General features: G+C 40.7%; 1 protein-coding gene across 1 annotated transcript; it reads left to right on the top strand.

Annotated features, from left to right (window-relative positions):
• Positions 1-13,649: 13,649 nt before the first annotated feature.
• On the top strand, positions 13,650-16,902 carry LOC121567622 (L-amino-acid oxidase). The gene is made up of 7 exons (XM_041877804.2): positions 13,650-13,751; positions 14,273-14,487; positions 14,679-14,791; positions 15,005-15,206; positions 15,351-15,419; positions 15,586-15,722; positions 15,826-16,902. Exons 1-7 carry the CDS (start codon positions 13,721-13,723, stop codon positions 16,586-16,588), a joined length of 1,530 nt encoding a protein of 509 aa, XP_041733738.1. The 5' UTR covers positions 13,650-13,720; the 3' UTR covers positions 16,589-16,902.
• The last annotated feature ends 33 nt before the right edge of the window (positions 16,903-16,935 follow it).

Here is a 16,935-nt window from a genome sequence, read left to right as displayed (position 1 = left end):
TATCTCTTGACCAGGGTTGCCACATCTATTCAATGATGTCTCAAAACCCACCCTATTTTTGGGGGTCGCAGCAAGAGACGAGTTGAAACATTTATCCATTAAACCCTTTTTCAATAACGTTATGGAGCGAATTAAGGAATGTCGACGTAATTTGTAACTACGTAGGCTAAAATACAAAGTTCGGTTTTCCGCAAGAGAAAAGATCATTTGATTTTATTAAACTCGCCAGAACTTTTTCCATCAATGGATGTCGATGTAAGTTGTTTTGACTGCTATGATTAAGCAAAAAGGCCAGATGAGGTGTGATATATTGGCCAAATACCACAAACGCCTGAGGTGCCTTATTGCTACTATAAACTGGTTACCAACTTAATTAGAACAGTAAAAAGTAATTGTCTTACCCGTGGTACAGAGTCAATGGTTAGAGTTACAGTACCAGTCAAACGTTTGGAGACACCTACTCATTCAAGGGTTTTTCTTTATTTTTACAATTTTCTACATTGTAGAATAATAGTGAAGACATCAAAACTATGAAATAACACATATGGAATCATGCAGTAACCAAAAAAGTGCTAAACTAAATATATTTTATATTTGAGATTCTTCAAATAGCCAACCTTTGCCTTGATGACAGCTTTGCACACTCTTGGCATTCTCTCAACCAGCTTCACCTGGAATGCTTTTCCAACAGTCCTTCACTCTGCGGTCCGACTCATCCCAAACCATCTCAATTTGGTTGCGGTTGGGTGATTGTGGAGGCCAGGTCATCTGAGGCACCACTGCATCACTCTCCTTCTTGGTAAAATAGCCCTTACACAGCTTGAAGGTGTGTTGGGTCATTGTCCTGTTGAAAAACAAATGATAGTCCCACTAAGCCCAAACCAGAAGGGATGGCGTATCGCTGCAGAATGCTGTGGTAGCCATGCTGGTTAAGTGAGCCTTGAATTCTAAATAAAGCACAGACAATGTCACCAGCAAAGCACCCCCACACCATAACACCTCCTCCTCCATGCTTTACGGTGGGAACTACACATACTGAAATCATCCGTCTACCCACACCGCGTCTCACAAAAACCTCAAATTTGGACTCCAGACCAAAGGACACATTTCCACCGGTCTAATGTCCATTGCTCGTGTTTCTTGGCCCAAGCAGGTCTCTTCTTATTATTGGTGTCCTTTAGTAGTGGTTTCTTTGCAGCAATTTGACCATGAAGGCCTGATTTACACAGTCCCCTCTGAACCGTTGATGTTGAGATGTATCTGTGACTTGAACTCTGTGAAGCATTAAATTGGGCTGCAATTTCTGAGGCTGGTAACTCTAATGAACTTATCCTCTGAAGCAAAGGTACCTCTGGGTCTTCCATTCCTGTGGCAGTCCTCATGAGAGCCAGTTTCATCATAGCGCTTGATGGTTTTTGCGACTGCACTTGAAGAAACTTTCAAAGTTCTTGACATTTTCCATATTGACTGATCTTCATGTCTTAAAGTAATGATGGACTGTCGTTTCTCTTTGATTATTTGAGCTGTTCTTGCCATAATATGAACTTGGTCTTTTACCAAATAGGGCTATCTTCTGTATACCCCCCTACCTTGTCACAACACAACTGATTGGCTCAAACGCATTAAGAAGGAAAGAAATTCCACAAATGTACTTTTAAGAAGGTCACCTGTTAATTGAAATGCATTCCAGGTGACTACCTCATGAAGCTGGTTGAGAGAATGCCAAGAGTGTGCAAAGCTGTCATCAAGGCAAAGGGTGGCTATTTGAAGAATCTCAAATATAAAATATATTTTGATTTGTTTAACACTTTTTTGGTTACTACATGATTCCATATGTGTTATTTCATAGTTTTGATGTCTTCGCTATTATTCTACAATGTAAAAAATAATACAAAGAAAGAAAAACCCTTGAATGAGTAGATGTGTCCAAACTTTTGACTGGTAGTGTAGCTACAATCCTCTCATAACCTGTTATGAAAAGTTACTTCCGGTCGTAGTTGTACTCCATGTAGGCACAACCTTTCTAAATGGACACACTAGAAGGACCGGAAGTGATCTAAGAACAAGTGAAAAGCAAACTGCTCAAAAAATTTTTGCCTCAAGGATTTTGCTTTACTTACAGAGTAGGGTTAAAGGTAAAAACAAATGATTGATGTTAAGGTTATCCAATAAATTCTCATTTCATTCAAGATAAAAACAATGGTGACATATTGTAGTCTAGGTTGTAGAGGGCAATTATTAATTTATTGCTGGTATGGGACATATCTGTGCATGGGCTTGTGCATCCACAAAACATTTTTATAGCCTAATTAGTATTTCACTTTTAAAATATATTACCTTTTAATATGTGGCATACCGGTAAGCAGAACGTTTCCGTCTTGTTGTAAAACAAATCATTTGTAAAGCTCCATAACTGCACAAGTTCATCCACTCTAAAATAATTATAGAATCCAAAAGCACACCAGCTATTTGATGAACAGAAAAATACATCTGCTAGAAAAACACTAGAAAGTGTAATGACACTTGTAACCTGGACAGGGTTGTTTTGTTGTTATTAAGCTTCATTTAGATATTTTCTGCTTATAATTTCCGACATTTGGTAGGCTATTTGTTAGTCAACTTGTCTATAACTAGATATTCTACAGTACATGCAGCTTCTCTTCTGTCATTACTTGATGCTCTAGAATACTAAATAAAGCCTTGCTCACCAGAATAATGTCATAAATCAATAGAATGAATGCGTCATCACCAATCTATACTGAACAAAAATATAATCGCAACATGCAACAATTTCAAAGATTTTACTGAGTTACAGTTCATATAAGGAAATCAGTCAATTGAAATTAATTAATTAGGACCTAATCTATGGATTTCACATGACTGGGCAGGGGTGCAGCCATTGGTGGGTTTTGGAGGGCATAGGCCCACCCACTTGCAGCCAGGCCCACCCACTGGGGAGCCAGGCCCAGCCAATCAGAATGAGTTTTTCCCCACTAAAGGGCTTTATTACAGACAGAAATACTCCTCAGCACCCCCACCCCCCTCTGCAGTTGTGAGGCCGGTTGGACGTACTGCCAAATTCTATAAAACGAAGTTGGAGGCAGCTTATGGTAGAGAAATTAACATTAAATATCTGGCAACAGCTCTGGTGGACATTCCTTCAGTCAGCATGCCAATTGCACGCTCCCTCAAAACTTGAGACATCTGTGGCATTGTGTTGTGTGACAAAACTGCACATTTTAAAGTGGGCTTTTATTGTCCCCAGCAAGATGCACCTGTGTGATGTTCATGCTGTTTAATCAGCTTCTTGATATGCCACACCTTTCAGCTCATGAAAGATGGGACCAACACCACATGTTGAGTTTATATTTTTATTCAGTGTAGTTTACATCAGTAAGGTTTTCTATTTCATTTCTGCTTCTCTCCCAGAGTGAGGACGTTTAGGGACTGGGGAGATTTTCTGTGCAAAATTTCCAAAATTTGAAAATGAAAATCTGTGAATCATTGTACCATCTAAACCGCTGTGAAATATATTTTCCATAACCAAAAATATTGTTGTTTCAGCTGTTTGAAGCTGGTGTACAAAAACTAAAAGTAAAAGACACAAAAACAAAACTTAAGAACAGGAAGTATAGAAGTGTACAAAAGTGAAAAGTAAAAGATGCAAAAGCAAAACTTAAGAACAGGAAGCATAGAAACAGCGCACACAGAACAGATATACCGCTTCTTAGACTTGCTTGACAAAAGTCAAGATCGGGATGGAAACATGAAATGCCAGTACAATTTTATAAATGCTGACAGATAATTTGTTCGTTCGACATGGTGGGATGTTTTTGTGTCGGTAAAATTAATTATGCAAGAAATGGTGGTGGGAACACCGTTATACGCAAATATTGATCTAATAACCATCATATCGAAGTAAACTTGGAGTCACACGATGATATGTTTTGTGGTCCTCCCACTACGACTCGGGAAAGTATGCAGTTTATTGGGCTAGAGATTAAATAAATTATGATGAACTTCACAGGGTGGTGAATGTGCAAGTAATGTGCAAGGTGATGAGCTTGATGCTCCTTTCCAATAAATATCGAGGGTCTTATTCTGGTGACATGATGATCGATGATTGGCTGCCTTTTAATCTTATAATGTAGGTAGCCTACCCGCACTGTATCTGCGAGCTGTTGGCTGGAGCACATGCGCCAAGGCAACGCAACAGTTTTTGTGACAAAACCATCAGTAGAGTTGAAAATGAGATTGAAACCCATTTAACTTGTATTTTTCATTCGGTACATGACAATATAGGCATAAGTTATTTTGATGTGTACTACATCATCACGCACAGCCTTTTATCCGCAAAAGGTCAATTTGATGGAAACACATCTCTGGTGGGAAAATGCGCATATTATTTTATGCAGATTTTTTTATATTGACATTATAATCTGTCGCAAAATGGATGAAAACCTAGCTACTGTCAGCTTTTATGTCACTTTTTTTTTTCATGTTTACGCTACACAACATGGTCCCTGAGCGTGCATTCACATTCTCTCAATATGCTAAAATAAATAAATCATACTTCTCTACTCCTGTTCCCGTGACAAAATTAAGATTTGGTCTATAATTTTACTGCAAATAACACTTCATTCTGTAGGAGTTAATATTACAACAGGCTACATGTGAGGCCTACACTCAGTGTCCAGACTTCAGTTACTATTCTAACTATAAGGCCTAGCTGTTCTCATCTGAACTTCAAAGGTGCGCAAACTAGGGGGTGCTATATTTTGATAGGCTAATCTTCTAATGGTATGGCCTACCGGCTTACTTTCACCGCTGATTATTATTATATTTTCAAACTAGACTCTAGTCTAGGCTACTTCCGTTTTTTCTGGCATGACCAAATAGAGGAAGTGAGAACAGTTACCCCTGGCCAAGTAACAATATGCAGTGTTTACTTTTGTTTCGAGAGATCAGACAGTAGTCTAAATATAATCTGTCAGCCGATGACACAGTCGATGACGTGGCACACAACCATTGGTTGATACATGCAACGTCTGAACAGGGGAACACAACCAAATTCTTTAGTCATAAAGATGATAAATTAACTGCATTTAATCTGCGACTGCCACAACTGGTGATAGTTGCATCTGATTAAACATGATTGATGTCGCTGCTTGGTCAGATCACTATGTGAAGAATGTTTTTGTCTTGTCAGATATCCACGATGATAAGATAATAATAATTTTAAAAAAGACAGTCAAACAAACAGTCAATATCAAACTGATATTCCACGTGTTTGGGTTAGGTATAGAGAGGCAATTGAGTGTGCATAGTAGGCTACACTGTAAGGTAGCCTGTGCCCTGTAGAAATGTGAAGACATTGTTTACATGACATGATCTATTCTATTGCTGTACTAATGTCCTTTTAGCAATGTTCAGTTGTTCAGTGGCTGCTCAGATTACCTGAGAAAATGAAGCGTGGGAAATGCCTATAAACTCAAATGCTAATCTGTCGACTATACCCACTGCCAGTAAAAAGACATCCAGGGGAATGTCAAAGTTTGAATCATGAGTCAGTCAGGGAAGTTTTTTGCTCATTGTTCAAATAACCACATGGTGCCTTATTACAGTATATGAAGAATGTGAACAATATTGTTGTGTTAATTTTCAGCTACCCACAACAATGAGGTCATTTTAAAAAATTACAATGAAACCATCTGTCAAGCTGTTCATTGTCAAGATGAATAGGGATTAATACCTGAACTTCTGCACTGAGTAATAAAGTCATAAAGAACAAGAGGCATGAAGACAAGGCCAGAAACAACCCCTAGCACCTAAACCTCATAGGCACAAGGTGCATGGAGCCACTGTACTACCAAATATGATACAGTGGGGAAAAAAAGTATTTAGTCAGCCACCAATTGTGCAAGTTCTCCCACTTAAAAAGATGAGAGAGGCCTGTAATTTTCATCATAGGTACACGTCAACTATGACAGACAAAATGAGAAAAAAAAATCCAGAAAATCACATTGTAGGATTTTTAATGAATTTATTTGCAAAGTATGGTGGAAAATAAGTATTTGGTCAATAACAAAAGTTTCTCAATACTTTGTTATATACCCTTTGTTGGCAATGACACAGGTCAAACGTTTTCTGTAAGTCTTCACAAGGTTTTCATACACTGTTGCTGGTATTTTGGCCCATTCCTCCATGCAGATCTTCTCTAGAGCAGTGATGTTTTGGGGCTGTCGCTGGGCAACACAGACTTTCAACTCCCTCCAAAGATTTTCTATGGGGTTGAGATCTGGAGACTGGCTAGGCCACTCCAGGACCTTGAAATGCTTCTTACGAAGCCACTCCTTCGTTGCCCGGGCGGTGTGTTTGGGATCATTGTCATGCTGAAAGACCCAGCCATGTTTCATCTTCAATGCCCTTGCTGATGGAAGGAGGTTTTCACTCAAAATCTCACGATACATGGCCCCATTCATTCTTTCCTTTACACGGATCAGTCGTCCTGGTCCCTTTGCAGAAAAACAGCCCCAAAGCATGATGTTTCCACCCCCCATGCTTCACAGTAGGTATGGTGTTCTTTGGATGCAACTCAGCATTCTTTGTCCTCCAAACACGACGAGTTGAGTTTTTACCAAAAAGTTCTATTTTGGTTTCATCTGACCATATGACATTCTCCCAATCCTCTTCTGGATCATCCAAATGCACTCTAGCAAACTTCAGACGGGCCTGGACATGTACTGGCTTAAGCAGGGGGACACGTCTCGCACTGCAGGATTTGAGTCCCTGGCGGCATAGTGTGTTACTGATGGTATGCTTTGTTACTTTGGTCCCAGCTCTCTGCAGGTCATTCACTAGGTCCCCCCGTGTGGTTCTGGGATTTTTGCTCACCGTTCTTGTGATCATTTTGACCCCACGGGGTGAGATCTTGCGTGGAGCCCCAGATCGAGGGAGATTATCAGTGGTCTTGTATGTCTTCCATTTCCTAATAATTGCTCCCACAGTTGATTTCTTCAAACCAAGCTGCTTACCTATTGCAGATTCAGTCTTCCCAGCCTGGTGCAGGTCTACAATTTTGTTTCTGGTGTCCTTTGACAGCTCTTTGGTCTTGGCCATAGTGGAGTTTGGAGTGTGACTGTTTGAGGTTGTGGACAGGTGTCTTTTATACTGATAACAAGTTCAAACAGGTGCCATTAATACAGGGAACGAGTGGAGGACAGAGGAGCCTCTTAAAGAAGAAGTTACAGGTCTGTGAGAGCCAGAAATCTTGCTTGTTTGTAGGTGACCAAATACTTATTTTCCACCATAATTTGCAAATAAATTCATTAAAAATCCTTTAATGTGATTTTCTGGATTTTTTTTTTCAATTTGTCTGTCATAGTTGACGTGTACCTATGATGAAAATTACAGGCCTCTCTCATATTTTTAAGTGGGAGAACTTGCACAATTGGTGGCTGACTAAATACTTTTTTTCCCCACTGTACCTATGATCATGGTCTATACCTTTTGCAGTGTTCTAATAGTCTAGTGTACTATAACTAGTGTTATAGTATCGCCACTTCACACTAGAAGGTGCAGCAGGCACCTGAATACATTTGGGCCCTTGTATCCTAAACAAGTTCTAAAGCTGCACAATCAAGAGCATCTTCACCGGCTGCATCATCGCCTGGTACGACAACTGAACCGTCCTCAACCGGAAGGCCCTAAAGAGGGTGGTGTGGACAACCCAATAGGTTACTGGGGGTGTGCTCCCTGCCCTCCAGAACATTTACACCAGGCGGTGTCTGAGGAAGGCGCGAAAGATCGTCAAGTAATTAATAAAATATTGGTCATTTAGCAGACGCTCTTATCCAGAGCGACTTACAGGAGCAATTAGGGTTAAGTGCCTTGCTCAAGGGCACATCGACAGATTTTTCACCTAGTCGGCTCGGGGATTAGAACCAGCGACCTTTCGGTTACTGGCACAACGCTCTTAACCACTAAGCTACCTGCCGCCCATAGTACTCCAGTCACCCAAGCCACAGACTTTTCACTCTGTTACCATCTGGCAAGCGGTATCAGAATATCGGGTCTCGGACCAAGAGGCTCTGAGACAGCTTCTACCACCAGGCCATCCGACTGCTGAAAAGCTAAACCTAGCAGTCTCCCTGCACAGACCTGCACCTTAGAGGCTATTTACACCCTTAGAAAAAAAGGGTTCCAAAAGGGTTTTTCAGCTGTCCCCATATGAGAACCCTTTTTGGTGCCAGGTAGAATCCTTTTTGGTTCCAGGTAGAACCCTTTTGGGTTCCATGTAGAACCCTCTGTGGAAAGGGATTCTACATGGAGCCCAAAATAGTTCAACCTGGAACCAAAAAGGGTTCTTCAAAGGGTTATCCTATGGGGACAGCCAAATAACCCTTTAGTTTCTAGATAGCTCCTTTTTTTCTAAGAGTGTATATGCACCTTAGAAATTATTTGCACTGACTGCACACAAATTTACACACAAACACCCATCATAAACACATGCACTCAAACTCACACATTCAGTCAACGATGCTGTTCTAATATCTACTATTGATTCCACTACCCAATTTATATTTGTAAATACAGTCCATTATTACTACGCATACTACCTCTTATATTACTTCTACTACATGTTATTTTTGACCTGACTCTTTTCATTGTTATTATTGATTATTGATAAATGTACTGCAATGTTGAGGGAGCTAGCACATAAGCATTTCACTGCACCTTTTATACCTGCTGTAAACTGTGTATGTGACAAATACATTTGATTTGACTCATGTGGCTCTACTTCCGCTGTTGAAAGAAACTATTCTAGTGGTTCATCGGCTGCTCAGATGACCTTAAAAAAGATGCCACAAAGAACATCAACGTGGCACAATGTAGCGTGGGAAATGCTTAAACCTACAATCCTTAAAGGCTACATCAATTTGTGGACTTAGAAATTAATAATAAAAGCCCATTGATTCTTAAAGAATATAATTTATAAATGCCTCATGCGCTTAGTTAAATTGTCGTACCCCATCAGAACCCCAAATATAAGCTTGTTTTACTGGAATGTTTGTAAACAATGTAAAAACCTCCAGAGTGGCGCAGTGGTCTAAGGCACTGCATCGCAGTGCTAGCTGTGCCACTAGAGATCCTGGTTCGTATCCAGGCTCTGTCGTAGCCGGCCGCGGCCGGGAGACCCATGGGGCGGCGCACAATTGGCCCAGTGTCGTCCAAGGTAGGGAAGGGAATGGCCGGCAGGGATGTAGCTCAGTTGGTAGAGCATGGCGTTTGCAACGCCAGGGTTGTGGGTTCGATTCCCACGGGGGGCCAGTATGAAAAAAATAATGTATGCACTCACTAACTGTAAGTAGCTCTGGATAAGAGTGTCTGCTAAATGACTAAAATGTAAACAAACCCTGTATAGCCTCAAAACATGGTTAAAACTATAATTTTTATATAATGGATGGTCGGTCCTTGCATCCACACCGACGGGAAAAATTTGGCGGGAAGTGAGCTGGCAACTGGAAGGTTGCTGGTATCAAATCCTAGATGCCATTGCCTGCCGTTGTGCCCTTGAGCAAGGCAACAACATCTCCCCGGGGGCCCACTGTAGCAGCCCCCCCCCAGCCAAATAACCCTTTCGTTTCTAGATAGGTCCTTTTTTTCTAAGAGTGTATATGCACCTTAGAAATTATTTGCACTGACGGCACACAAATTTACACACAAACACCCATAAACACATGCACTCAAACTCACACATTCAGTCAACGATGCTGTTCTAATATCTACTATTGATTCCACTACCCAATTTATATTTGTAAATACAGTCCATTATTACTACGCATACTACCTCTTATATTACTTCTACTACATGTTATTTTTGACCTGACTCTTTTCATTGTTATTATTGATTATTGATAAATGTACTGCAATGTTGAGGGAGCTAGCACATAAGCATTTCACTGCACCTTTTATACCTGCTGTAAACTGTGTATGTGACAAATACATTTGATTTGACTCATGTGGCTCTACTTCCGCTGTTGAAAGAAACTATTCTAGTGGTTCATCGGCTGCTCAGATGACCTTAAAAAAGATGCCACAAAGAACATCAACGTGGCACAATGTAGCGTGGGAAATGCTTAAACCTACAATCCTTAAAGGCTACATCAATTTGTGGACTTAGAAATTAATAATAAAAGCCCATTGATTCTTGAAGAATATAATTTATAAATGCCTCATGCGCTTAGTTAAATTGTCGTACCCCATCAGAACCCCAAATATAAGCTTGTTTTACTGGAATGTTTGTAAACAATGTAAAAACCTCCAGAGTGGCGCAGTGGTCTAAGGCACTGCATCGCAGTGCTAGCTGTGCCACTAGAGATCCTGGTTCGTATCCAGGCTCTGTCGTAGCCGGCCGCGGCCAGGAGACCCATGGGGCGGCGCACAATTGGCCCAGTGTCGTCCAAGGTAGGGAAGGGAATGGCCGGCAGGGATGTAGCTCAGTTGGTAGAGCATGGCGTTTGCAACGCCAGGGTTGTGGGTTCGATTCCCACGGGGGGCCAGTATGAAAAAAATAATGTATGCACTCACTAACTGTAAGTCGCTCTGGATAAGAGTGTCTGCTAAATGACTAAAATGTAAACAAACCCTGTATAGCCTCAAAACGTGGTTAAAACTATAATTTTTATATAATGGATGGTCGGTCCTTGCATCCACACCGACGGGAAAAATTTGGCGGGAAGTGAGCTGGCAACTGGAAGGTTGCTGGTATCAAATCCTAGATGCCATTGCCTGCCGTTATGCCCTTGAGCAAGGCAACAACATCTCCCCGGGGGCCCACTGTAGCAGCCCCCCCCCAGCCAAATAACCCTTTCGTTTCTAGATAGGTCCTTTTTTTCTAAGAGTGTATATGCACCTTAGAAATTATTTGCACTGACGGCACACAAATTTACACACAAACACCCATCATAAACACATGCACTCAAACTCACACATTCAGTCAACGATGCTGTTCTAATATCTACTATTGATTCCACTACCCAATTTATATTTGTAAATACAGTCCATTATTACTACGCATACTACCTCTTATATTACTTCTACTACATGTTATTTTTGACCTGACTCTTTTCATTGTTATTATTGATTATTGATAAATGTACTGCAATGTTGAGGGAGCTAGCACATAAGCATTTCACTGCACCTTTTATACCTGCTGTAAACTGTGTATGTGACAAATACATTTGATTTGACTCATGTGGCTCTACTTCCGCTGTTGAAAGAAACTATTCTAGTGGTTCATCGGCTGCTCAGATGACCTTAAAAAAGATGCCACAAAGAACATCAACGTGGCACAATGTAGCGTGGGAAATGCTTAAACCTACAATCCTTAAAGGCTACATCAATTTGTGGACTTAGAAATTAATAATAAAAGCCCATTGATTCTTGAAGAATATAATTTATAAATGCCTCATGCGCTTAGTTAAATTGTCGTACCCCATCAGAACCCCAAATATAAGCTTGTTTTACTGGAATGTTTGTAAACAATGTAAAAACCTCCAGAGTGGCGCAGTGGTCTAAGGCACTGCATCGCAGTGCTAGCTGTGCCACTAGAGATCCTGGTTCGTATCCAGGCTCTGTCGTAGCCGGCCGCGGCCAGGAGACCCATGGGGCGGCGCACAATTGGCCCAGTGTCGTCCAAGGTAGGGAAGGGAATGGCCGGCAGGGATGTAGCTCAGTTGGTAGAGCATGGCGTTTGCAACGCCAGGGTTGTGGGTTCGATTCCCACGGGGGCCAGTATGAAAAAAATAATGTATGCACTCACTAACTGTAAGTCGCTCTGGATAAGAGTGTCTGCTAAATGACTAAAATGTAAACAAACCCTGTATAGCCTCAAAACGTGGTTAAAACTATAATTTTTATATAATGGATGGTCGGTCCTTGCATCCACACCGACGGGAAAAATTTGGCGGGAAGTGAGCTGGCAACTGGAAGGTTGCTGGTATCAAATCCTAGATGCCATTGCCTGCCGTTATGCCCTTGAGCAAGGCAACAACATCTCCCCGGGGGCCCACTGTAGCAGCCCCCCCCAGCCAAATAACCCTTTAGTTTCTAGATAGCTCCTTTTTTTCTAAGAGTGTATATGCACCTTAGAAATTATTTGCAAATTAATTAAATTTCAGTTGGACCTTGTGTGCAATTGACCAATAAAGTGATCTTAATACATTTGAGAGTGGTTATATTTCTCCAGGCCCATCGCTCAGCTTTTTACTAAAACAGAGGCAGGGTGTCCGCTTTGGTATTGTTTCAATTAAGGATTCTAGCTTTAAACAAGCTCAAATACCAATCTGTCTACAACACCCAATAGAATAAAAGCCAGGTGAATGTCAAAGTTGTTCATCCCAAATGACACACTTTTCCCTTTGTAGTACACTACTTTTGAACAGGACTCATAGGGCAATGTAGGGAATATGGTGCCATTGGGATACAACATTAATGGAGTCAAGGAAGTACAAAACATTTGGGGAGATTTGTTTGTCTTGTTTTTTGTTGTTGTTTATCATTAACATTTTTTGTTATAAAGAGTAATATAAAAAACACATATCAATCAAGTTATTATGCATGGTGAAAGGTGCATTGTGGAGCACATTCATTGCATTATCACAGTTAATATGTTGCTGACTGTTTACATCACATCATATAAAAGGCTTATCAAGCCCCTCTTGATATGTATCCAATTCTCAATTTACGGAAATAAAGGAATTCCAATGATGTAACCCTTTTGAAACCTTTGCGTTTGCTTTCGATTGCGCTCCTCCTTCACTATAAAAGAAGACGGGCTTATCATTTGACATCACATTAAGGTGAGTAGACGTTCTGATTTATTTAACCTAACCTTCAATGTATGTATCCAATTAAATATAATTCACTATAGAATCTTATCTTCGAATCTTAAAATACAATTTCTCTATCTCAGGTTAGGTAAGGCAAGGTGCACTTCAGGTGACACTAAAATGCACTATAAAACATATATTATGTTGGTGGGAAGGGGGAAATGAGGTATGCTGGTGAATAGTAAACCTCACTAATCTAATTTGTTCAGTGTGGTTGAATCTCGAGCCGGTGTGGGAAAATATTTCTTTCCGACCTCAGAAGCCCACATAGGTCCCTCATTAAAATACGTTGGGTGCAATTTCACACATAACATGTGTGATTCCAGTCTAGTCATTCATGGTAAGACGCCAACTTGTAAGAATCCTAGAAAAGATTTAGGCTAAGTAATATAGCTAAGCTATATAGCTCAGAGATATTTGTTTCATTCATGCATATCGCTTTTGAGAAGTTACCATTGATGAAGGTGAGTGGTATCCCATGAAGATAGCCTACCTGTATCTCAGTTTAAGTGTGTATGCCTAAGACTTATACATATATGAATAGTTGTTTAAAGGTAAGTCGTTATGATATGCATGATTCGCAAATTAATGTTCTTAATTTAATTCGCAACGAAAACAAATGTGTAACTTGATATTGGTGGGGTGGGGTGGGGTGGGGGAGTTCGATATTGTATAACGTTCATAATATTAATTTAATTTAGTAAAACAAAGTCAATCACATTATCTAGGCTACATGACTCCATGTTTCGCTTTAGGTTTCCATTTCTCCGGTGGGCGTCAGCATCACTAGAAAAGGGAAGGCAAGGACTCTGGGTTTAGGAGTCAATATGATACCCTTTGTGGCATTGTGCAAATATTGTAAGTATTTCCTTTTTCTTCAACACATCTGACTTTAGCTTAGTTATAATGACAAATTGACTTGTGGTCAAAGTTCATAGCCTATATTTTTGTTTATTTGAAGAATTTGTAAAAATGCATTGTTTCAGGGAGTCCAGAAATACATTGAGCCTACTGTCAAAATAACAAGTACTGCATCACCTTATGGGGCAATGAAAATACAATAAAACATTTGATAATCTATGTCTAATTGCAAAACAATAACTTCTACTTTTGTGAAAACTTTTTGTTGAATTCCAACAACTTATTGGAAAGTAGAGAAGGAGATGTTGTTCAGGAACATTCTTAAAGTCATTCTAGATATAGTTTTGTGATTTTGGTGTGAAAACAAGAATAGCCTCACAGACTGCATGTCATTAATGTATGTTGCATCTACTTGAATAATATATCCCTCTGTAGCATTTTAAAAATATATATTTTTACATGATTTTTATATTGTAAGCCTGCAGGCCTATAAAACATTTACTTTTGCTCTTTTCCAGTTCCTGTCGCTATAGTTGTGATCATAGTTTTCAGTGTCAATGGATACATTGAGGATCCTCTTTTTGAGTGCCTGCAAGATTCAGACTATGCCGAACTCCTTGAAATTGTGGACAGAGGTCTTCCCTTCACAAAGACACCTCATCATATTGCCATCATCGGTGGTGGTATTGCTGGACTGACTGCAGCAAAGTTTCTGGAGGACGCAGGGCACAAGGTACAGTATCTTTCATAACATTTACTGTGTCAATGTCAACACAATTAATTACATTGACATATGCTAATTTACATATGATTGACATACTCAGAAAGGAATTTAGTGTCAGTATTGTAATTATCTGGTTATGACTAATAATAGGCCTACAGTGCAAAAGGGGGAAACTGATATCTTTTGTTTTTTTGAACAAGGTGACTTTAATAGAGGCGAGTGGTCGAATTGGAGGACGGGTGGAGACCTACAGAAATAGAAGAGAAGGATGGTATGCAGAGCTGGGTGCTATGAGGATCCCTAGCTTTCACAAGTGAGTAAGGCCTATTGTCCTACCACATGAAATAGGTAGCTACCTCTTATCCCCTATCTTCATATGTTATTGTTGAAAAGAGGTCAAGCATCCTATCTCAAATTAATCATTATTTGATACTGATGCATATCCTATAGAGTTGCATGAGAATGATAGCAAGTGTTTACTTTAACCATCAATACAAAGTTAACTATGGCATTTTTAATTCAACAGAATTCTTTTATCATTTACATCAAAAATGGGCCTTGGACTGAATCAATTTATCCAGGATGACATCAACACATATTACCATGTGAACGGGTTGCTGCAGAAAACATATAGAGTTAAAGAGAACCCAGACGTGCTGAACTATCCCTTGACTGACAAGGAAAGGGGAAAATCGGCTGGTCAGCTCTTCGACTTGGCCCTGTGGAAGGTGTGTGCAAAGGGAGGGGGGCTCCAAACACAGCATTAGACTCCTGTGGTGGAACACTGTGTAATGTTAAATGTTATATACATGTACAGTATGTGTCACATAACACAGTTAAAACAAATAAGTCATACAAATTATTTGTTGTAGATAAGGGATGATTTGAAGACAGCTGGCTGCGAGGCCACGTTGAGAAAATATGACTCGTACTCAGTCAAGGTAAGAAAACACTTGGTTGCTTATAGATAACCATCAGACAAGATCCATGATTATTGTCAGAGGCTAAATTGGTATGCACTTTGCCACTTTCCTTACTAGAAATGGGAATGAATATGTTTTTATATATCTTTATTCAGCCATTTTAATGATTGTTGTTTTCTGACAGGAGTATCTAGTGAAGGAGGGGAACCTGAGTCGTGGTGCCCTGCGCATGATTGGAGATATCCTGAATGAGAACAGCCTCTTCTACGCATCACTTACTGAGATGCTGTATATTCAGTCGGATATTAACGACAACACCGTGTAAGCACACCACTATGCACATATAATCAAATTAGACACCCCGCCCTATATCTAGTGTTTGTTAGTAGTGTATTAAAGTAGTGTAATGTTCTCTGTTTTTCAGCTATTACGAGATCACTGATGGGTTTGACCATTTACCAAGGGCATTTTACCAGGGCCTCAACTGCACCATCCTTCTCAACTCCAAGGTCCGACTCATCAGTCAAACCAGCAGCAACGTGACCGTAGCCTACCAGAACTGGCGCAATCCATCCTCCCTGACCAACCTCACAGTAGACTATGCCCTGGTGACAGCTACAGCGAAGGCCACCCTCTTCATGGACTTCCAACCCCGGCTGTCACCCCAGAAGATGGAGGCCCTGCGGTCCGTGCACTACGCCAGCTCCACCAAGGTGGTCCTCAGCTTCAGCGAGAGATTCTGGGAAAAGGAGGGCATCAAAGGGGGGAAGAGCATCACGGATCTCCCCTCTCGTTTCATCTACTACCCTAGCCACAGCTTCCCAGGCACGGCTGGGGGGGCTCTCCTGGCGTCCTACACCTGTTCAGATGACTCCACTCTGTTCCAGGGGGTGAGCGAAGATGAGCTGAAGGCCTTGGTGCTGGATGACCTGGTAAAGATCCATGGAGAGGCTATACGTCCTCTCTGCACTGGGGGGTTGGTGAAGAAGTGGGGGCTGGATCCCTTCAGTCTGGGGGCTTTTGCCATTTACACCCCTTACCAGCAGACGGACTACGCCGCGGACCTGTTCAGGAATGAGAGCAGGGTCCACTTTGCTGGGGAGCACACGGCCCTACCTCACGCTTGGATCGAGACTGCCATGAAATCTGCACTAAGGGCTGCCAGGAACATCAGTAACCTGGCATGATAGACATCTGGGGCCTGGGCACATCGATTGTATTTTGAATAGCTTGAGAAGCCATGATCGGAGGTTGAATGTTGACAAACTAAATGACGAAATCGGATGGCAAACCAAAAACAATTATTTTTTTATAACGTTGTTTAGTACTGTCTGATGATGCATTCGCTAGTATACATGTGTTCTGCTCTACTCAATATGAATGGCATAACATGATGAAAGGAGTGTTGATGAAATCTTCAGGGCACATTGTTCATACCTTTTTCCCTTTCTAACCTGTATTATTTTTGTGTGTACTGTTTTAAAATGGCCATTTTGTTACATAGTTTTATTTTCTACAATACTGTAGGCAATGT

This window comes from Coregonus clupeaformis, chromosome 6 (genome assembly GCF_020615455.1).
Source record: "Coregonus clupeaformis isolate EN_2021a chromosome 6, ASM2061545v1, whole genome shotgun sequence".
NCBI lineage: Eukaryota > Metazoa > Chordata > Actinopteri > Salmoniformes > Salmonidae > Coregonus > Coregonus clupeaformis.
The sequence above is the reverse complement of the archived record's forward strand: the minus strand, read 5'-3'. Positions and strand labels throughout refer to the sequence as shown.

Excerpts from the sequence above, each read along its gene's own strand:
- LOC121567622 (XM_041877804.2), top strand. The coding sequence starts at position 13,721 with ATGATACCCTTTGTGGCATTGTGCAAATATT. Across the intron at positions 13,752-14,272 it reads TGTGGCATTGTGCAAATATT|TTCCTGTCGCTATAGTTGTG; the intron begins GTAAGTATTTCC and ends GCTCTTTTCCAG. Across the intron at positions 15,723-15,825 it reads GATATTAACGACAACACCGT|CTATTACGAGATCACTGATG; the intron begins GTAAGCACACCA and ends TCTGTTTTTCAG.